Below are 23,722 nucleotides of genomic sequence, written 5' to 3'. Positions count from 1 at the left end.
TTTTTAATAGTAACATTAGTATATAAACTAATAAAGTTGCTCTGAGAAAGACAAAAAAAGGAGCAAATTGAACACTAGCGGAAAAGCCTTAATTAATTAATTAAATACAAAACTGTCCAAAAGTAGATTTTAGCTGAAAAAAAATATTTTAATTTTTTTTATTAATTAAATAAATAGAAACAAGACTCAGTATTAATTAAAAACTGTTTGTATTAGCTTAGAATTCTTAAAAAAAATATTAATTTATACAAAAAAACCGACAAAGTACAAGAAATTGGACTAATTTTTTTTTTTAATAAACATTCCTCATTTTAAGTCACATATCATTTTAAATTAGCGCACTTTTTTTCACAATAATTAAATTTAACATAAAATCAAAGCGTACAAATAAAAAAAAAGTGCCCTTTAGTAATAAAAAATAATTTTGACGCAAAAAACAGTTCCTTGTTAAATTAAACTAGTAATTTTAGAGCAGCAGAAACTTCATATTAAACATTTTCTGTGATTTCATTCGTTAATATATATTTAAAATATTGTATAAAAAAATATACAATAATTTTTTTGAGTCTAATTTTTATTATTATTTATTAAAAAATAAATAAATAATAATTTTTTTATCAACCTCACCAATTTTATTTCAAAATATTGATTAATTATCAAAAAAAAAACCTAATAATCAAAAAGGCTAGTGAAATTTATTTATATGCTAATGTTTTCTTACTATATCTATATCGTAATGAATAATAATTATTAAAACACGAAAAATAATACTTTTTTTTTGAATTATTATTAAAAAAAATAAATAAAAATCGTACGAATTTATTTCATTAAATAAAAAAAAATACGTCGCAATTGTCAAGATTTCCTATAAAAATTAAAAAATTATATTGGAAAATATATATTCGTAAAAATGTAGCAAAAGACGATTTTATTATTATTATTATTTAAAAAAAAATTAAAAAAACAATGGAAGAGACAACTTTGATCGAATTTTTGTACAAAACACAAACATAACAAAAAAATAGTAGTTCTTAAAAATTAATCAAAAAATGTGATATTAAACAAGATCAAAGTAACATACAAGTATGGTATGAGTTATATTAAAAAATAAACGAAAATTCATAATAAACTTACAAATACTCCTATTATGATGGAAAAACATACATATAATGTTAAAAAAAAATAATTTAAAAAAAAAATTATAGAGACAATAAAATAAAATTTTTTCCGCGAATTATCATTTCCGATTTTTTTTTAGTTTATATTTAAATATTATTATTTTAACAAGACTCAAATATTTTTCGTTCCTATAAATATATATCTAAATATATTTAAATATATGTTTTTTTTAATACACAATATAAAATATATATTATTTTAATCTTTTTTAATTCAAAATGAAAAGGAAATGACAGAAAATCATATTCATGGGCTCTCAAATCGAGCCAAAAGAAAAAAATAAACATTTAAAAATAATATTTGAGAGAAAAGTCTTCATAAAAAAAAATAAACACGGTGGTCTTTTTAAAAAAATAAATAAAATATTTTAATATTAAAAAAAAAGAATGAAACCTAAAAAAAGTGCATTTCTTGTAAAAAAAAATTTGGTTATTTTAGGGAAAAAGGAAATTTTGCAACGACACGTTGTTAGATGTTTCTTTTTCTATAAAATAAAGAAATAGTTGAGGTTCTAAATAATAAATATAATAACAAATTTTCACCGGAATGAGTAAAAAATAATCACCCTGTAACGATTATTACATATTTGAAAAATAAATATTTAAAATTTCATTAATGGAAAAAAAAAATTGTTTTTTTTATTCTATAAAAATTTATAAGGTCAGGTAAGTTAAAAAAAAATTTTTTTTTGAAATAATATTTTTTTTATTTATTTTTATAATTAATTATATTATTTATATATTTTTACATGATTTATATATGTTACAAAATAATAACAGAAAAAATTGAAATATTTTTATTATTATAATAAAATTATTCGATTATAAAGCTAGAAACCTATAAAAATATCAAATACTTCGTTATCTTAAAAAATAATTAAAAAATATTTAATTATGTCTAAATTCAAAAACGCACAAAAAAAAAACAAAATTAATTTCTAAATTATTTTTTTTTTACAAGACACGTAATTAATGACTAAAATTATACACGAGTGTGCCGACGAAATATAAAGCGGTTGCCGCCAAGAATAGTTTTAGGAGTTGATGTAACCAGTAAAAGCGATTCCATTTCCGTTTTGAGGCCTCTAGCGTGGATAAGTCGTCCTTCATGAGATAAACGCGCATGCCACGGATGTAATAACGAAGATATTCGAACCAATCGAGACCTTTCAAGTTGAAATCGAAGAGTTTTTGGTCACTTTCGTCGAGTTTGAGCCACAATTTTTGCACATTGTTGTTCGTGAAGACCCATTCGTTGGTGCAGAAAAAGGAGATTACGTTGGAGAATTTGTGGACTTTTTTGTAGATTTTTAAGAGTCTGAAAAATATATATTTTTAATTGATTTTGTTGCTTTAAAAAAATAATTTTAAAATTAAATTTAATTAGAATTTTACATTAAAATTTAATTAAATTTGGAAAATTAATTTCTAATAAAAAATTGAATTTTTGAAAAAAAATATATTTAATCAATTTTTAAAGAAATAATTTTTAAAATGACAAAAAATATAATAAATATTTAAAAAAAAAAATTTTTAATTTTAAATGAACTATATTTATTTATTTAATTTTTTTTATATTATTTTATTTTTTTGTAATATTACCAATTTTTAATTATATCTTACATATTTTTTTTATTAATTAAAAAATAATAATAATTAATTTAAATAATTAATTTTTTTGAAGTTTTTTTTAAGATGATAATAAAATATGATTAAAAAATTAAAAATTATTTCTTTTTTAAATTTTGAATAAAAAAAAATTTAATTTAAAAAAAATTCAAAAAATTTTTTAAATAAAATAAAAAATAATTAAATAAATAACTTTAATTAATTAAGTTATTCATTTAATTTTTTTTAAATTTATTATTTTTTTTAAATAATTATTTAAATAATTTATTTAAATTAATTAAATTAAAAATATAATAAAAAATTTTTAAAAAAATAATATAAAATTGATTTTAAAATATTTTTTTTAAATAAAATCAAAAAAATAAATAAAATAAAAAAAAATAAATAAAATAAAAAAAAAATACCTAACTAAATAATTTAATTAATTAATTTTAATTTTTTTTTTACCTCGGTTTCTGTCCCACAATCATGGCCAACGAATCAATCAACAAAGCAGGCAAAAAATGCAAAAATAACATGTACAAACTGTTGATGGCAGCACTTCGATGCATGCGAAAAGAGAGGTACCTGAAAAAAATAAACAAATCAAGTCACACTTCGATCACGTGTACCGCGGAATTTCTTACCAAATGGCACTTGAAAATGGAAATTCAAACCCGTAATTGATGTTCAAGTCTGTAAAGTCGCCCCACGTGATGGGATTTTCGACGGATGACACATAATTGTAAATTGGAATCTCTTCGGCAGGACTGTCAAAGCAAAAAAAAAATTATAAAATTTCATCATTTTTTTAAAGAAAATTCGTCACTTACTGCTTCTCGTGAGCCTTGGCGACATCCCAAACACTCGCAATTAGCGCATTTACGGTATAATCCACGGGCACAATATTCGCATTTATGTCTTTGTCACAATGCATGGTCCGAAGAATGCCAGTGCCGGCTCCGGCAACGACTCCCGTTGGTCCATAGAGGTTGTCGATCCACCCGATAACGGGCTCCTTGGCGGATGACGTGACAATTGCGGGTCTGAAGATGCCCAGAGGGAGCTTTTTGCAATTTCTACGGACAACATCTTCGGCAAGGGCTTTCGTGAAGGCATATGTGTTGGGCCAATTTCCTAAAATTCTACGAAAAAAAATTTTTCAATTAATTTTTTCTTTAATTTTAGGTCAGAACTTACCGTGGCGTCAATTCCGCAAGAGCTTCGTCGTCGAATTTCTCAACGAGGTTCTCTAAATCGTCGATTTGAATGGGATATTGGTAGAATTTTTCTTCAATGTGACGCAAATGACAATTGGAATATGCTGTTGACACATGAATTACCGACTGAAATCGAAAAAAAAATGTAAAAAATCACTTTTGACGTGAAAAAAATGAAGAATTTACCTTCAAATGCTTCATTTCGTTGCACAAACTTAAAATATCTTTCGTCCCGTGAACATTTATACTAATTGCCAACTTGAGCTTTTCATCAAATCTCACCGTAGCGGCGGCATGAATGACAATATTCACGTTTTGCATCAATGTTTGTCGGTCTGTCAAGCTAATTCCGAGTCCCGCTTGCCCGCAATCCCCGTTTATGGCTACCAATTTGTGACGAAACTTGGGCACTTCGTTTTTCAGCTTCTCAAAGAGCAAATCGTCAAAGAGCTCGTCTATTCGCGTGTGAATATCCTTATTTTTCTTCGGTCTTATGAGCAAGTAGATGTTTTCGATGCCCGTGCATGTGCGAAGGAGCTTCTCGAGCAACATTTTTCCCATGAATCCTAAAATTTTTTAATATTTTTTATGACAAAATTGTATTTTTTTTAGCTTCAGTAAGAATTACCTGTGCCTCCAGTGATAAAAATATTGGCTCCGGTGTAAAAACGCTGAAGTTCCGTCAGTTTGAGGTGTGACATGTTGCTTGTGAGACTCGAGAAAGACGATAACCGGTTGGAGTGAGACATGTCGTTGTCGGTAGAAGCGCATTTGTTCACAACATCCATCTTTATTTGATCTGGAAAAAGTTCGTCTATGATGAAATGGATGGAATTTAAATAAAAAAATGGATTTTAATTATATTTTTTTCATATAAAGAGCACGTTTGATGTTTGTCAAATTAATATTTTAAAATTTAATTCAATTTTTTAAAATAAATTAAAATTATTTTTATTTTTTATAGGTATTTTATGTATTTAATTTTTTTTATAATTTTTTTCCTTTGTCGTTATAAAAAAAATAAAATAAAATAAAAAAATAAATAATAATATAAAAATAATTAAAATTAAATAATTTATTTTAATGGTTTTACGAAAAATTGTTACAAAAAATTAATAAAAATTTTTTTTAATAAAAAATTATTTAATAAAATAAAAAAAATATTTAAAATTATTTTATATTTAAATGTTTTTTTTATTTTTATAATTTTTTATATATTTTTTTTCAATAAAAATATATTAAAAATAATGATAGAATAATAATAAATTTAATTTATTTTTCTTTCCATGTACCTATTTATTATTTTTTTTTGTAGTAGGTATAATTAATTAATAAATAAAAAATTATAAATTTATTAATATTTAATTTAATTAATTTAAAATTATATTAATTAATAAAAAAAAAAAATAGAATTCAATGAAATATTATGATATTTAAAAAAAAATAATATTTAAATTAAACTGAATAATAAAAATATAAAATTTTATAAATAAATTTAAAATAACTTAGGCGAATAAATTTAATATTTTCATTTTTTGTCCCATGAGGATTTTGTCGAGAGGGGGGGGTAAATATTTTTGAATATTTTTTTTGTAATTTTTAACGTTTTTAGACGTTAAAAGTTGATTCTTAACATTTATTTAATTTTAGTTTATATTATTTTAAAATTTGAACTTAAAAGTAAAGAAAAATTAACAAAATCTCCCAAAATAAAAATTTTTGAAAAAAAATAATTTTGGTCACGTGATTTTCAAAAAAATGTTTTTTAACATTTCAATAGAAAATGTCGTAATTAAGCAAATTTCGTTAGTTTTTTGTATAATTTTACCATAAACAGTAATTTTTCATAATTTTTTAATATAAAAATTCCAAAATATGTCAAAAATATTTGTATTTTATATTTAATTTTTATTTTTCCCCCTGAATTTTTTGGACAAAATATAAAATTCATAAATAAATTTAAAATAATAATATCATTAAATAATTAATTAAAAATAATAAATTTAACTGTATATTGAGCAAAAAAAAAATTTATGATTTCTCAGTTTTTTTTAATTATATATATTAATAATTAAAAATATTAATTAAATTGAAAATATTTAAAAATATTCAAAAAAATTACTTAATAATTGAAGGTTTTAATTCAATTATAATATTTATTTAATTTAATTTAATTTTCTATTTTAAATTTTAATTGTTTGTTTTTTTTTTTTAATTTGACAACAAAAATTTATGTGCACGCCTACTTTTCCAAAAAAATAAAATAAAAATAATTTACACACCTGGCATATTTATTTCTCACTTATTTTGATATATTTTGTAATTTTTAATAATTTATTATTATAAAATTTGTAATTAATTCTTATTAAAATTCACTTTCAATTTTTGGTCAATATTTTTTTTTTTATATTTAATATTTTTTTCACGTTAACATATTTATTTATTTACAATTATTTATTTTTTTTGGTTTATTTTTTTTATTATTAATATTAATATTTTTTATTTGTTCTTTTAATTTATTTTTCACAAATTTCACTATTTATATCCGTATCAGTCCCTTGTTGCTCCCTTGACATCCAATTCCAGATTGATTCTGTTGAAGACAAGAATTCTCAGTTTTATTTAAACGTTATCGCTCGTTGTATATTTTTCATGTTTACACAAAACTACTCGTCGTCGTTGCATGTAGGAACGCGTGTTGCATCGGCTAAGGAAAGCCGGCAAACTGATTAAAACGCACTTTTATCGATAAGGCAAAAAAAAAAGTTTCCGACACGTGAGACTTTTTGAGTACTCGGTACTCGAGATTTTATTTGGATTTTGATTCATCGTGATTTCCGAAAAAAAAGCGAAACCTTGCGTTGCGGATGATGCTGATGGATGGATGATGACACTAAGATCCAATATTGACTTTATTACAATACAATATTTGATTTATTTGCGTAAATTGCAAGTGCAAAGAGATTTATTGTGCAATGTTGGCTCTTGAAATATCTTCGTGAAGCGTCAGCATCGAAGAAATTCAAAAAACCACGGAAAATTTAAATTCTCGCTAAATGTCACGCGAATATTTATCTTGCCTTTAATTAATTTAAAAGCGCACTCGAACAGTAGTGAAAGATAAGGACAAAGTGGTGTCTAGTCAAACAATGTTCGTCATTGGATTTATTTGCTTTTTTCGTGTCGAGCAAAATTCCACTCGAATTTGTATCCGAAATGCAAGAAAAAAAATTGCAAACCGGAATAAATTCATTGAATTTTGTTAACAAGCTGCTTATCGCAAACCACTTTACCGCAGCACGTCAATTCATGTCGACAACAATGTTTGGAAAGTGTATGGAATACAATGAATAATGCATCTTCGATTAATTACGGTACGAATTTTATTTTAGGAATTGTGGGGCACGCACTATATGAATGCTAATTTTTTGTCTGAATTTGGCATTCAATTGCTTTTGATGGCGAATCTAGAAAGCAACATATTTTTTATTGATGAGTTATTGAAGGTTTTTGTAAAAAAAAAAAATAAAAGAGGTTGTTGACCGATAAAATTTTATTGTCAAGGATTAAAGAGGATTTTTCTAAAATTTTTAATAATTTTTTTTTTATTTTATTAATTTTTTAAAAATTAATATAAATTAATAAAATAGAAAATTAATTTAAAATTAAAAAATTAAAAATAAATTAATTTATTGATGAATTTTAATAATTATAAAAAATATTTAATTTAATAGAATTAATATATAATTATTAAATTTAATTTATTTAATTAAAAATTATTTTAATATAATATTAATTAATTAATTTTGATTAATTATAAATTAGAAAAAATTAGAAATAAATGAAATTTATTTTTTTTTAAGAAAAATTTTTTAGAATAAGTTATACATAAAATTTATTTTTCAAAATATTCAAAAATTTTATTAAAATTAAAAAAAATTATTAAAGTATTAAAATTAAATACAAATTTTTTTTAAATTTTAATTAAATTTTTAAAATAAATATTTTTTTTCATATATTTTTTTCTAACTTAATCTAATAATTTTTTCTTAAAAAAAATAAATTTCATTTATTTCTAATTTATAATGAATCAAAATTAATTAATTAATATTAAATTAATTTTTAAAATTAATATTTAATTAATTTTTAATATTTATATTTAATTAAATAAATTAAATTTAATTTAAAAAAAAAATTTAAAAAGTATTTTATTCTCGATTTTATTTGTTAGAAATTTATTTTTAAGCATATAAACTCCTAATTTTTTTATACATACAACAAAAAATATATATTCTGTTTTTTTTTGTTTCTATGACCTTGAATGACCTTGACATTAAATTATTATTTTTTTTTAATTTTAGAATTTTTCATATTTTTAACTAATTTTTAATTATAAAAAAAAACAGATGAAAAAATTATTTTTTTTTGTTAAATATGTATTATGTAGTTAAAATCAATAAAAAAATTTTAAAATCTATTTTTATTTTTTTTTTTCTTAAAAAATAATTTTTTTAAATCTTCAAAGACGAGAAACATACAAAAATGCTTCCTGTATTTTTTTTTCACTTCTAAACTTCGCACTATTCTATTCTCAACGTGCCTCATTTTTTGTTGATTAACCAATTTTGCCACAGATTGAGGTCAAACACTTTGTCCAAGGTCTCACGACTCAAAAAAAAAGTTGTTGAAAACAAATTTATCAAAATAAAAAATGTGGCAAAAAAAAAAAGAAATAAAAAAATTCACGAATTGTCCAAAAAATAATAAAAAACCTTTACTTTCAGATAAATTTTATAATATTAAAAATGAAAAAATAATCATTATTACATCACATTTCACACACAGCACTAAACTGTTATTTGTACCTAGCTGGCCCGCATTATTTATTGTGGGATGCCGTTGTTTGTACGAGCAGCGAAAAAAAAAGTAAGTTACATGAGAAATTCAATTGCGAAATATTTGTTCAAATTTTTTTCTTTCTTTTTTTTTTTGAGACGCATTTTCGGTGAAAACCATAAAAACTCATTAATTATGCGTCGAATCTGCGTCAAATACGGAACTAGGCGGACGATTCGAGACATTATTGAATAATCATCGACCGATAAAATTTTTTTTTTGTAACGAAAAACGCGCCTGCGATGAGTTCGTGATCGTTTTTTGTTGTTGTTGTGTGTGCGGGCGACTTCCATCTCGAGCAGCGCGAGAAATAAATAAATTAAACGGAAGCATCTTATTATGCGTAGCTGTGTTTGTCGTTGGAAGAGTAACAACAACAAAAAAAAATCACACGAAAAACAAATCAACACGAAAAAAATTGAAAGTTGAATTGAAAATGAGATTTTCGGAGATTCGGATAAGTGGCTCGTGTACAAATAATGTGCATTTGTTAAGCGACCGAGGTGAATAAACTTTGGGTTTCTATGCAATTTAGAGCTTATCTGGCAGTTTTTATCGAAGATAGATAAGAAAATTTTAGTAAATTGCGTCAACGGCAGGAATTTTGATGAGATTTTATTGCGAAAAGTAGGAAATTGATAAGAAATTACAAGACAAGGCGTCTCCATATTTTTTTAAAAGGAATAAATCCTGTAAAAAATTTTTTTTAAAGATTTTTGTTCAAAATTTTATTTTATTTTTTATTTTATAAATTTTTAAATTTTGTTTTTTAAATTTTATTTTTTTTTTAAATAAAAGTTAAAAATATTTTTCAGCAAAATTTGCATTTTTTTCAAAAATTGAAGATAAAAAATAAGTAAATATTAAAAAAATAAAATAAAATAAAAAAAAAACAAATGAACCTATTTAAAAATAATAAAAATAAAAGGATAAAGCTTAAATAAAACGAAAAAATTAATTTAATAAAAAATTAAAATTAAAAAAAAAAATTTCTATTAAATTTTTAAAAATAATTAAAATTAATGAAACGATAAAGCTACAAAAATTTTTTCAAACCAAAGAATTTTTGGCCGAAATCTATAGAAAAAATTGTCAAATTTAATAAAAAAAAATTATTATACCAATCAAGATAAGAATTATTATTTTTTTGTAAATTAATTTAATAAATCAATATTATTTATTTTTTTTTTAATTATATTATATTGAGAATAAGTTTTTTGAATAAAAATTTATTTTTTATATTTTTGTGCACAAAAGATTTTTAAGTGCAAATATTTTCACCCAATGAAAAAAAAAATTATTTTTCATATTTTTTAAAAATTATTTTGAATTTGTATCGAAAATTCTTATTTTTTTTTATTTAAATTTAGTTGTTAATTTTATTTATTGATAAATAATTAATTAATAAATTTATTTAAATTAATTATTTTTAATTTATTTATTTGTATTTTTAATTGTTTTAAATTTAATTTTTTTTTTGTTTTAATTTTTTAAATTTTTTATAATATTTTTTTTTTCAAATAATTTGAATGAAATATTTTTCACTTCCTTATTTCTATAAATTTAAAATTTTTTTTTTTTAATTTTTTAATGTGATTTTTCATTTAATTTTTTAATTTCTTAAATATTTCATTAAAAAACAAAGTAATTAAATTTCTATTTTTTTTAATTTTTTTAATTAATTAATTAATTTTAATTAATTTTTTCTATTTTTTATAAACAGAAAATTTAAAAAAAATCGTTCTTGACCCATTTTCTTTCCCCTAAACTTTAACTTAGATGTCAATGTCGCCAATAAAACATATCCTTGTACTTCTTCTCACAAAAAAAAAAGTCGAAGTTCATTGCAGCAAAAAAAAAACTATCAAAAACCTTTATGACACACCCTATTATCGTAAACAAATCACTATTAAATTTTTTTAAATTTTTTTTTTGTGCCTTACATCTTACTTCACTTTTTTTTCGTATATCGGATGTAATCTGTACACTTTTTTTTTATTTTTTGAATATTACTCTCATTTTCATTTCTTTCTTCATTTATATTCGCGAAATAAAAAAAAACATATCGCTGGCATGTTACATAATGTCTGCTCCATGAATATTCGGCGCAACAACTTTTTTTTCGGTTATGTTCCTTCTTTCATTCATTTATTTATCTTATTTGCTGTTGGTAATGTATTTACACAAATTTCACTACATTCGGCGTAGTTGGGCTTGTACGCCATTCGATTTCATTCAATGCATAAGTTGCATCACGTAACCGATTTTTTGTACTTTTTTTGTTAATTGATGTCAAAAATTCACTCAAAATAATTTTTTTTCAATTGTGAAATTACAATTAGAGCAAAATAATGCACAAATAACGAACAATTAAATTTTATTTTAATTATTGCATAATTTTTTTTTTTGGCAGATCATTCGGGATCATTTTTATTACGTTACATTTTTTTTTAAATTTTGTGTAAACATGAATTTTACGAGATTTGATGAATTTTATGCTAATTTGCTTTCATTTTTCACACCTTTATGAGGTAATAATAACAATAGTTGTCTAGTCCAAAAAAATAAAAAAAAAATTCCTTAATTTTTTAATCGATTTTTTTTTCGATGTTAACTCCACGAAATCTTGCCCGCAACTGGAAGTTGAATAAAAATGTTTTCACTACATATAAAACGCTCGAAATGTCGAGGTATCTCCAAAAATTTATTTTTTTTCGTGTAATTTCTTTTATAATACGTACGGCACGAGTGGCATATGATACGGAGAGACCGTGAATTGTTGCATTTATGAATAAGTGGGGATACTTATGCGAGAAATCGTTGTCACATATCACTCATAGTCGACGTTCTATTGACAATTTTTTTGTTGTTTGAGCGTGAATCTGGAATGCGATGTGTTGTGATAAAGAAAAAAAAATTAATCGGATTTTTTTTGTGTAGGTTTTTTTTACCGCATTTCGTACAAAAAAGGCGGTTTTATGTTCAAAATTTCTGTAAATTTAAATTTAATTGCTTGGTTTGGATTAATTGAAATAAATTTTAAGGATAATTCTGGTTTAAAAAATAATTAAATCGCTTTCAAAAAATTTTAATTTTGTTATGTTTTGTATTTCGTCATTCATGAAGGCCGCGATCACAACAAAAACATCGACGACGTGATGCATTTCAGTTGATTAACATAAAAACTGTGTTATAAAAGACGATGAACCCGATGGGTTTGTTTATTTACACATGAAGCGTAGGTAGAAAAAATAAGTAGATTGACGGTGTCACCTTGAACTTAAGGTTTTTAAGAGATGAATTTGGTCGAAATTTCGAAAAAAAATTATCATCGATTGCCCTTATTTTGGATGTTGTTGATTTTTTGGATAAGCAATGCGTGTTTGAGTTGAAAATTAACGGTAACAATGAGTCAATTGCTAAAAAAATGAAATTTCTCCGAAGAATTGAAATTGTTGTTTGAAGTATAATTTTTAACTTATGACGTGAAATGTGAAAATATTTAACTTTTGACGAGATTTTGCATTTTTTTTTTGTTTAGAAAAAAAATCAAATTAATTTCACGAGTAATTTTATTTAAATTATATTTTTAAAATAATTATTTTGAAAATTCTTTTATTTATTTAAAAAAAAATTTTTTTTTTAATTATTTTTTTTAAATAAATATTAGATAAAATTTAAAAAAAATAATTATTTTAAATCTATTATGTTTTACAAAAATATGTTTTGAATAATTTAAGGTTCAATTTTATAAAATTTTTAATTGAAAAAAATATTTATTTTGAAAATTCTTCAATTTATTTTTTTTATTTTTTAGATAGTTTTTTTAAATAAAAAAAATAAATTAAATTAATTAAATAATAAAAAAAATATTCATTTATTTTTTTTTAAATAAAAAACCAATTAGAAATAAAATAAAAAATAATAATAAATAATTAATAAAAATAATTTTCATTATTACTTTAATTTAATTTTTGATTAATTTTAATTATTTTTTTATTTTATTTTTTTTTATTTAGAAAATAAATATTTTTGAAATACAAAAAAGTCAAGAATAATAAATAAAAAAATGATTGGTCTTTATATCGTTTGAAAAATTAAATAAAATAATTAAACGAATTTTTTTTCAATTTAAATTTTTTAGCAATTTTTTTCAATAAAATGGTTGAATATGAAATAAAAATTTCCTTTAATTTATTTTTTTTTATTTTACATTTCATTTATTTATTTAATTTTTTTTTTTTTTAAGATATTAAGACCAATTAGTTTTTCTATTTTTTATTTTATTTCTTATAATTATAAAAATTATAATATAAAAAATTTAAATTAATTTAATTAAAATAATTATAAAAATTTTTTTTAAATAAAATTTTCTGTTAAGATTTTATTCATTCAGAATAAAAAAAAATATATCAAAAATTTAATTAATTTAACGTTCCTATTTATTATCTGATAACGGTACGGAATTCCGCATGAAATCCACATGAAAATGCAATGTCGCAGAAACTCGCCTTCATACTAATTCAATTTATGTTACATATGAGGCTCGTAACTGAAAGTCATTTCTTAACTGCCATTTTTTTGAATTTTATCCAAGACACAAACTCCAAGTACTAAAATCATGTGCTAAACTTGAAATCCCTTCGTTAACATTCACCCTTCATAAGGGATATTTTTTCATTTTGTCATAAATTTCATTAATAGAAAAGTCTGTCATTCATTTCCCTGTGATATTTTTGTGAATTTGCCAAAAAGACATCTAATTCATTCCCTCTTCACATCTGCAAAAAAATTAAATGTCATCCTCTTTTATATACATTTTTCTCGCTATATTCCCTCGAGAGCATCCCCTTTTTTGCTTTCTTCCATTTTTGCATGTAAATGGCAGCACGTGTGTATTGCAAAAATGTTGCATATTTCTACACGTTTTCCGATAAAAAGGAAAAAGACGACAACGGGATTAAAAGATTAATGGTTGTTATCTAAATCAGGTGTTGACGATAAGTCAAATTAAATCGGAAAAAGAATTCCTTGCAAATTCCGATGAATATTTGAAATGAAAAACAATGGAAGACAGAACAGAACGAGAAATAAAAAAAAAGAAAATAAAAGAAGAAGAGACTTGCATCCCCCTTAATTATAAATGCATTCAATTTTTATTTCCGAGTCTGGTTGTGTGTGTGTTCTGCTGCGGAAAATAAAGTTGAACCTCGTGTCCCGGTTAAAACATAAAAAAAAAACTATATTCCACGACAAGACTACGACAATACTTAATATATGTATGTACGAGGCACGACCGAAAGGTACATTCATAGAAATTGTAAATAAACAATGTGGAGTGTCGTACACAGCAAAAGTGCGAGAGAGAGTAAGAGATTCCGACTTTTATATATACGGCTTTTTTCATATACAAAACAATGTGATTGTCGTACATAATTGACGTGAGGGTGTGTGCGTGTGAGTATATAAGACGCGTGAATTAGCGTTTGTGGCAATTGGGCGAATTTCTATGGGGTGAGAAATAATTGTGCAAATTGTATTAAAAACACGTGGTTTTGCACAATTTGGCTTTGTTTGGAGTTTAGCTAAATTCAGCAAGTTTTAAAATTTATAAATATTATAAAACTTATGTTTTAAATGAATTTTTAAAAAAAATTTATACAAGGTTGAAACCTTTTTTATGAAAAGTTATTAAAAAATTTCTATTATTACTATGAAAATTTTGAAGGCTATCTTATTCTTAAAAATGTTCTTTTTTTGAACCGAATTTTCTTTAGTTGGATTTTCTGATAATTTTTTCGAACTTTTCACGTTGTTGTTGTGCTATTTTCCATAAAGCGATGATTTGAGTCAATTGCTATAATTTTTCTATTCTTGAGTCACTTTGTCACTCATTTTTTACTTCATGCATCAATATCACATATAATTTTTCTAGCTCTTTCTTAAATTCACTAATTTCAGTATCAGTTTTCACTTTTCTTGCCATTTCATTAAAGAGCAATGCCCCTTTGTATATTAGCGAATTTTGCGTTGCTGCATTTTGTAAAGATGGAGGGCGCAAGTCGTTTCTATTTCGGAGGGAATAAGGTTGCGCTTCGTTTACAGTCGTGAAAAAATCGTTCAGGTACTGCGGTAGCAAGCCACGTGTATTTTGCTTTGAAATCGACATAATTCTATACTTGAACGACATTAATTTCATACCGAATTGGACATTTTTCTATAATATCCTTATTCTTTCAGTCAAAATTTTTAATTCCAATTAGTTAAAGTGCATCCCATCGAGTTCGAACTTTTTTGCTTTATAGCTATTATTTCATAAACATCATTTTTCGAACCAAATTGTTTGGTAAAAAATTTGGTAAAAAATTGCTCGATTATTTTTTGACAATATTTTTACCTTATGAAAATTCCTGAAATAAAAAAATTTACAAAATGAGTCAAAAAATTAATTAAAAAATAATTAATAAATAAAATTAAATTAAATTAAATAATTAATAAAAAAAAAATCTTACATACAAAAAATTTTTTGGTACCGAAACCAAAGTCAACTTCCATCAAAACTTCGTCGCTACTCGTACGAACCCATGTAGAATAAAACTCTCCCTTTGCATGTATTGGTGTGATACAGAATTTTAGGGACATGAAACTCTCGAGCAGAAGTTTAAAAGTTCATTACACAAAATATCGTTGAACGTAGCAGTTAAAGAGCTCTCTAGTTTTAATTTAAAATAAAAATAAATAAATTAAAATAAATTTAATAAAAAAAAAATACTTAAAAGTGAGTTTAATAAGACATCAACAAAAAATTAAAAATAATAGAATAAAATTCGTGAAGCAAACAGGAAACGTGTGTGTTTTAGATCAAATCACAAGGCAAGTTCTTATAAAATTTTATTTGTCTTTTTTCTGTCATTTATTTATTTGCGACAACACATGGAGCACTTTTCTCGACCGGATTTATTTCGTATTATATTAACATCTGAACCCAATTATTTCTTATTTTCTTTTCAGACAACATTAAGACTTCTTTGCAATATTAATAATAAATAACTAAATAAAAACGGAAAAAAGTTGAAAAATTAAATAAATAAATTTAATTGATTTTATGGACAATTACACTCATAATAATAATAAAAAATAAAAATTATCGTAAATAAATGAAGGAAAAAACAGTGATGCAATAATATAAATTTTTTATTGTTTTAGAGCAGTAAATAAATAAAAATAAATTAAAAAGGGACTTTTGAAAAGTCTTCTACGAAGAAAAAAAATTAAAAAAAGTGAAAAGAACAATTTGTGCATATAAATAAATAATTATAGTAATAATAAACAAAATAAGAGCAATAAAACGTGTAACGTGAGTGTTTTTAACAGAAAAAAAATTAAAATAAAATAAAAATCATATTTAAATTATTATTACTCATCATCTACTACTTACACATTTGTAGAGCTTACATAGAGACAAATACAGAGATTTTCAAGAGAATTCCATCTCTTCGCTAGAAAGATCATTGTTTTGGTTGTTTTTGGTGTTAAAATTAGATTTTCTACAGTCGTGTGTGCATCTCGGACTCACATGAAAACCTGTGCATAGAAAGAAAAGAAGAAAAAAAAAACAAAGTTACAGAACAGAACAGACAAAAACAAAATTTAATTAGAAAATACCGGCGAACGTGCAGTGCTAGTGAAAAATAAAAAAAAAAAACAAAAACAAACACACACAAAATGTCGGCTCTCTTTTCCGAATTATCGAATCCCGTGTCAAATTTACTGAATCCAAGCAGTTTGGGAAATGGCGGCGTCGCTGCCGGTCAATCGCTCGAGGAAAAACGTGCTCTCGAACTTGCCTTGGAACTGACAATGCTGAATTTCAACGACCCTATGTCGGGTAACGGCATGGATAGCTTGATGGCTGCCAATAATCATCATCAGTCCTCGGGCATGGGAAGCCCGAACATGATGAGCAGCTTAAATGCCTTTTCGGCACTCATGGGTGGCAATGGACTCGATGATACGCGCAAAAAGTCACAGAATATGACGGAATGTGTTCCGGTGCCCAGCTCCGAGCATGTCGCTGAAATTGTTGGACGTCAAGGTAGGTGTCTTTTTTTCTGGTTCATAACGTTAAGCTAAAAATTTGTCTTTTCGTTGAAAACGAGATTTGTGTGCTGTCTGTGATTTTTTTGATAAAATTGTGAAAAACACGTGGTTTGTTGCAAAACTATTCGATAGTCGTTCGTTCACTCGTGTGTGCAAAATCTATAAAATTTATATAATTCAATGTATGTACGACACACAAAATATTTGGTTTTGTTGCAACTGTACAGCTGTTCTACTCTCGTGTGTCTTTCTTTTCTTATTTTTTTCTATATCTACACATTTTAGCACATAATTTCTTTGTCTGGAAATTTTTTTGATGATTTTTTTTTCTTTCAATAAAATTATTTACCATGACATGGGGTGCCAAAAAAAAATTTTTTCCCCCCTAAAAAAATACAAAAAAACATCCAGTTTGAAATTTTGAAGAAAAATTCGAAAAAATTTTTTTTGTTAACAAATATTTAAAAAAAAATAATTTTATGAGAAAAAATTTATAAGAAAAAAATATAAAAAAGTTAGTTCGAAAAATTAGCCTCAAAATTTGAGAGGCGCTGTAAAAACGACAAAAGCGCCCTCTATAAAATTTTAACACATTTTTTTTGTTTATAAAATTTAAAAAAAAAATATTTTCTGATGAAAAATATAAAAAAATAAATACAAAAGAAGTTAGATCTAAAAAAAATAGCCGCAAATTTTGAGAAGCGCCCTCTATAAAATTTTGACACATTCTCAGTTAAAAATTTTAAAGAAAAATTCTAAAATATTTTTTTTTGTTTAAAATTATTTAAAAAATTAATTTTTAAAAACTAAAAACATGAAAAATCACAAAAAAGTTAATTCGAAAAAATAGCCGCAAATTTCGAGAGGCGCTGTAAAAACGACAAAAGCGCTCTCTATAAAATTTTAACACATTTTTTTTGTTTATAAAATTTAAAAAAAAATATTTTCTGATGAAAAATATAAAAAAATAAATACAAAAGAAGTTAGATCTAAAAAAATAGCTACAAATTTTGAGAAGCGCCCTCTATAAAATTTTAACACATTTTCAGTTAAAAATTTTAAAGAAAAATTTGAAAATATTTCTTTTGTTTGTAAATATTTAAAAAAATTAAATTTTTAAATAAAAAATAAGGAAAAATTTAAAAACGATAAAAGCGCCCTCTACAAAAATTTTAATGCAACACCATTCGACAGTAAATATTTATATGTATGGAAATTTTTTTGATGCTTTTTTTTCTTTCAATAAAATTATTTACCATGACATGGAGGTGCCAAAAAAAAACATTTTCCCCTCCAAAAAAATTTTTTTTCTTAAGTTTAATTTGGGTTTAATTGAAATTTAAATATTTTGAAGAAAAATTTGTAATTTTTGATTTTTAGATGAATTTTTTAAAAAATATTTAAGTTTTTACGACTAAAAATATGAAAAATCGTAAAAAAGTTAGTTCGATAAAATAGCCGCAAATATCGAGAGGCGCTGCAAAATCAAAAGCGCCCTCTACAGAAATTTTAATGCGACACCATTCGACAGTAAATATTTATATGTATGTTTTGTGAGACAAAAAAAAATTACATGCACTCGACTGACTAATACGAAAATTTTTTGATACAAATAAATAAATTTATACACAATGTATTTCTGTGCCTGTGTACAGAATAATAATAACAATAATAATAATGAATGATGTGTTGTGTCTGATCATGGATTGTTTTATGAACCATGTGCTTTGTGCGAAATGAAATGACTGCCGCTTGCCGCATGGCATGACAATCCTCGTCATTTCTCTTCTGGTTATTTTTTTTCGCAACGAAGAAGAAAAAAAAATTGTCCAATTATGTTTATTTGTCAAGCTTTTTGCAAAGTAAATAATCATCATCGTCATTTTTTGTTAATCTTTGTATTTGTCGAAAACAGGATTAAGCATGTTTTGTGTCTGGTCCCCAAGATTTTTCTTACAAGCATTAATATTAAATGCACTACTGAACATGTTACAGGCAATAAAAAAAGTGCAACTTCCTTCACAGTGCACGATGTACTTTTACTTGAGAAGGCATACACGAAATAAAATACATAAAAGTGAATATCACAGCTGTTACCTTATGTATTAAATACATGTCATGTGTACATTTATCCAGAATATGAGAATTGACGACGACAACACATTAATAAGTAAGAGAAGACGACGAAGAAGAACACAGAAAAAGGTCTCTACCAAGAATTGAATGTAAATAAATATTTATACACGACACAATGTATAGTCATCGAAAAAAAGTGCAGATTTGTGCATCAATTGGGGTGGGCAGGATGTACATTTATCTTCCTTTTACCTTAGATCCTGAAATCTGAATTTCTTTAAAACCTCTGAAAAAAAAGAGAAGAGGAAGTATGAAAAAAAATTTTTTTTTGCAAAAACTGACTTTCATTTTAATGGAATTTTTACCTGAACTCATTATTTCATGCATGGTGAATATAAGAATAATTTTACATAATATTTATTGTCTATTCTTCATGTTCTACCAAAGCTCTATATGGAGGCACGAAGAAAATAGTATCCACATTGTTTGTTATTATTTGTAAAAAAAAAGTATACAACGAGAGATCTTGATCGTCATCATCAAAGCAGTTGAATAATCTCAAGCAAGGTCATTCTCGTCGTCGTGCTTCGTACTCCGCATTTCGCATACCAACCATATCCAATCTACTCCATCCCGTAGTTGAGCTGAGCTAAACTACTAAGCTAAGGTACATTTTTTTTCTATTAAATTATATTTTGATGTTTCTCCGATTCCTTGTTGTTCTGGTAGTTTCCCGTATCGCGTAGTTGGGTCGTTAGCGGCGTACATGCGGTGCGTATAATGATCCAATAATAACAATTATAATAACATAGTAGAACATAGTAGAACATTAAAAGTATATGCAGAACAAAAGAAGAGTTGAAGCAAAAAAAAAAAGTGAGGTGAATGGAGTTATTATTACTATTACCAACGACGTAGTAGTATGTGAAACTTGAAACTTGGAGAAAAAAAAAGTTTTTTTCAGAACATTGACTTCTTCTCGTTACTTTACTCACGATCCGGGAACAATTGACTTATGGACTACGTTCCTTTTTAATGCGATGGTGATCATGATCGACGAATTAAGTGTATAATGAAATTTATGTTGCTTGAAAGGAGTTCTAAAGTTGAATCTTTCGATGGTTCAATTGGATTTTCAAAGAACTTCATTGCCAAGTTTTCGTTTGTTCAGAAGTGAGTAAAGAAGCTAACTTGCAAGGTTTGTTTTGTCACTGACGATTTTGATAAGTTATTGCATCTTTAGTATAAGAACAGGGTTGCCTAATATCGCAAAAAAATGTTTGTATCCTTCTATACTTGAACTAAATTTGAATGTTTTTGATGCAAAATGAAAGATTTAAGAGAATAATTCTTATAAATCTTATTTTGCATCAAAAATAATCAAATTTAGTTCAAATATAGAAAGATAAAAAAATTTTCGTAATTTTTTGGCAACCCTGTTCACATTACCTATCATAGCATTTCATCGAAAAATAAATGGCATGAGATTTTTTGATACTTTTGTCTTAGTTTAAGCCTAAAATAGTCCAAAAAACCTAGAATTAAAATTCTAGAATGAGCTTTAGTGTTTTTACCCAATTTTAGTTTGGTTGGATATGCCAATGAGTAACCCTAAATCCACTAAAAATTTTCTAAAAACTCAAAAGCTTGTTCCAAAATGTTGAATTTAGGTTTTTTATTATTAGTTTAGACCTAAATAAGACAAAACCATCAAAAAATCTCATACCATTTATTTTTCGATGAAATGCTGAAATAGGGTTAAGTAATGTTAAGAACAGGGTTGCCTATTATCGCAAGAAACTCTTATATATCCTTCTGAACGATTTTCGATTGTTTTTGATACAAAATGAGAGTTTTAGGAAAAAATTCCCTAAAAATATCATTTTGTCTCAAAAATAATCAAATTTGGTTCAAATATAAATTTTTTTGCATTTTTTGGCAACCCTGATGTACTTGAACGAAATTTGATTGTTTTTGATGCAAATTGAAACTTATAGGAAAATAATTCCTGAAAATCTCATTTTGCATCAAATATAATCAAATTTAGTTCAAGTATATCAGGGTTACAATTTTTTTTGTAATTTTTTGGCAACCCTGATATTAAATCTGTAGAAAAAATTTTTTTTTTTTTAAATGTAAGTTACTTACCTCAAATTATCTTTTAAAACACACAAATTTGTTGCAAAAAATTGAAAAATTTCATGTCTGGCTTTTCGCCCTTCATCTCATTAAAAAATTAGCCGGGCAACAAATCCTTCATGTGTCATTTTTTTTCTGTAATCACAAAAAAAAAATTAGTAAAAAATATTTAAAACAATAGATCATTTTCGTCTACGACCTTCTTCGACTTTAACCGCAAATCTTTTGCGTATGCTGCGTAAATAAACTTGCGTCTCTCGTGATGGTCCTTGATCTCTCCTCACAGCAAAAAAGCGATTTCCTGTGCAAAATTCCATTCATTACGCATTTATTTACGCACAATTCACACAACTCACGTCAAATCGTTACACAAGCAAATAATTATAATTACTGTTCACGGAAATTAAATTGTTTCTTTTTTGGAAACTGAACAATAAGATTTTTGGCACACACAGAAATTGATTTCGATCTGCTTTTTTTTCTGCTAGGTCATCATCATCTGCGGTTTGTCGAGTAAACATTCAATTAAATATAAGGCAACAATGTTGCCTCCAATATCGTCTCAATCAATTTCGCAAACGATTTGCAAAAAAAATCCATTCAGGTATCCGTATTTTTATAATTACCCTGTTTTAAACCGCACCACCAAAGCAAGTTTTTTTTTGCCTCGTCTCTGCCTGCTTTACAACAAAGATAAAGAGATTTGAGATTTTTTTTTTAATTATAAAAAGAATAAAAATTATCTTTTTTTTTTACACACGTTCGAACGAAAAGTAAAGCAAGTTTCAACTCTAAAAAGACCTTCAAAAAGTTCAAATTTTGTGTATATGAAATCATTTCTATCTTCAAACAGAATCGAGCGGTAATAATATAATGAATTTAATTTTTATTATTTTTTTTTTCGGTCATTGTACCACGGATTTCTGAACAATGACGTCTTAAAGTATTTAATATACATATTGGGACATTTTTGTCGTTTTGCGAATCTAGTCGAATTTCTATTGAACTTGAAATCGTGAGAATATTCATAACGCGTTAGACTTCATTCAAGTCAAGGACAATTTTTCGGGTAGTTGATTCTTGTTTAAACGTGTTGTTGGCCCATTTTTTAATCGGGTCCGTGAGAGAATCGCTTCCCCTTGTGTTGTGTAAAGAAGAACATGTGTTAATGTTACCTTGATACAAGACGAACAGGAAAAAGGACCGTTACACTCCTTTCCTCGTTGTTGTTGTTGTGACTAACTGTTCTTTTGTTTCATGCGCCCGGCATCGAAGACGATGCAAGTCAAGTCAAAGTAAGAAAAAAAACATGTGGTTCATGAAATTCGTAGTTTTCATCACGCATACCAGTAAGAAACATACGACATTGTCGTGACATATTTTCAATTCACCACCAACTTTGTTTTTTTTTTATGCATAAATATGACGAAAGAGAGTCAGTCACATACACACAGAGAGAGAGTAGAGTACATAAAAAGAAGCACATACTAACTATTTACTTTGTAAGAAGTGAAGTGGATAATTTTTTGTATAGGGGAGAAAAGTGGGAATGTATGTCGTACACGTGAATGCGAAGTAATAATAAGGATAATAAAATGTACGAAATATATTATGATCGATCAGTTTTGATATGCATGACAACCCAATGACTTGCAGCTCGTGTGTGTGTATTTGTATATGTATTTACAACGCAAAAAGGGTAATTTGGACGAAGAAATCGATATGCAAACAGCCACACCCTGCGTTAAGAATTAGAACTTCACGAGGAGTCTAAATTATTCAAGAAATGCTTTTGGCAACTCCTTTTCCTGACTGAGTCATGTTAAGGGATCGATTTTGAAACATTTCAAAGCTTTAGAAGGATGCCTGCGAGTCTTGGTTTGAACTCTCAGGCATCTTTGTAAAGCTTTGAAAGATTTCAGAATCGATCCCTTAACATGAGTCAGTCAGGAAAAGGAGTTGCCAAAAGCATTTCAGTTTCAACTCTCAGGCATTTTTCTAAAGCAAGCCAGCTTAGTACAGTGGTTAGCGTATCTGACTGATGAGCGTAAGGTCGTCGGTTCGAGACCCGAAATCATGAAAAACTTTTCTGACTCCAATCGTGCTCAAAATTTACTGAGATCTTTTAGAAACCCTTTGAAACCTTCTGGGAGAGCTGAGTGAGTTTTGAGGGCGCCTGCTTGGGATGACAGGTAAAAAGCTAAGACCCATTTCGCGGCGTTTACTGAGAAAGCTTACGATTTCACAGTATGAAGTACAATAGGACTCTTTAGAGACCGCGGTGCGAGCCATTCTAGACCTTTAAGGGGTCTAATAAACCATACCCTATACTCTTTCTGAACCTTTGAAATGTTTCGAAGACTTGCCTTGAGACATTTACTGATGTAGGAAGACTTGCATAGTAGTATCAACTTTGGTTCTGAACCCCAGCTTCATCCTCGAGTTCACGTTCATCATGTTCATTGTGAAGTCAATGGCTAAGCGAATCATCTTCAACACAATACT

The 23,722-nt window shown here is 25.5% G+C and overlaps 2 protein-coding genes across 3 annotated transcripts in view; one reads left to right on the top strand and one right to left on the bottom strand.

Annotated features, from left to right (window-relative positions):
• Positions 1–1,860: 1,860 nt before the first annotated feature.
• LOC134833524 (fatty acyl-CoA reductase wat-like) lies at positions 1,861–6,585 on the bottom strand. 2 transcript variants are annotated; one of them, XM_063847859.1, is made up of 8 exons: positions 6,289–6,585; positions 4,635–4,820; positions 4,193–4,572; positions 3,987–4,132; positions 3,620–3,931; positions 3,434–3,556; positions 3,255–3,374; positions 1,861–2,496 (listed from the first exon to the last, which is right to left on the bottom strand). In XM_063847859.1, the coding sequence occupies exons 1-8, from the start codon at positions 6,293–6,295 to the stop codon at positions 2,148–2,150; spliced, it is 1,623 nt and encodes a 540-aa protein (XP_063703929.1). In that variant the 5' UTR covers positions 6,296–6,585; the 3' UTR covers positions 1,861–2,147. The 2 variants fall into 2 exon arrangements, with proteins under 2 accessions (XP_063703929.1, XP_063703930.1); XM_063847860.1 differs by having other exon boundaries at positions 4,635–4,805.
• Positions 6,586–16,271: 9,686 nt separating this feature from the next.
• LOC134833686 (RNA-binding protein MEX3B) overlaps positions 16,272–23,722 on the top strand; it is a 33,118-nt gene continuing 25,667 nt past the window's right edge. Inside the window, exon 1 of the mRNA XM_063848098.1 lies at positions 16,272–16,997. Coding sequence (XP_063704168.1) covers positions 16,628–16,997 — 370 coding nt within the window. The 5' untranslated portion in view covers positions 16,272–16,627. The remainder of the gene's footprint in view (positions 16,998–23,722) is intronic.

This window comes from Culicoides brevitarsis, chromosome 3 (assembly GCF_036172545.1).
Source record: "Culicoides brevitarsis isolate CSIRO-B50_1 chromosome 3, AGI_CSIRO_Cbre_v1, whole genome shotgun sequence".
In the NCBI taxonomy this organism is placed as follows: Eukaryota; Metazoa; Arthropoda; class Insecta; order Diptera; family Ceratopogonidae; genus Culicoides; species Culicoides brevitarsis.
Note: the sequence above shows the minus strand (reverse complement) of the source record. Positions and strands in the feature narration are given on the sequence as shown.

Coding starts and splice junctions, on each gene's coding strand:
- LOC134833524 (XM_063847859.1), bottom strand. Junction 3,375..3,433: donor CCATTTTCAAGTGCCATTTG/GTAAGAAATTCC, acceptor TATTTTTTTCAG/GTACCTCTCTTTTCGCATGC. Junction 2,497..3,254: donor ATTGTGGGACAGAAACCGAG/GTAAAAAAAAAA, acceptor TATATTTTTCAG/ACTCTTAAAAATCTACAAAA.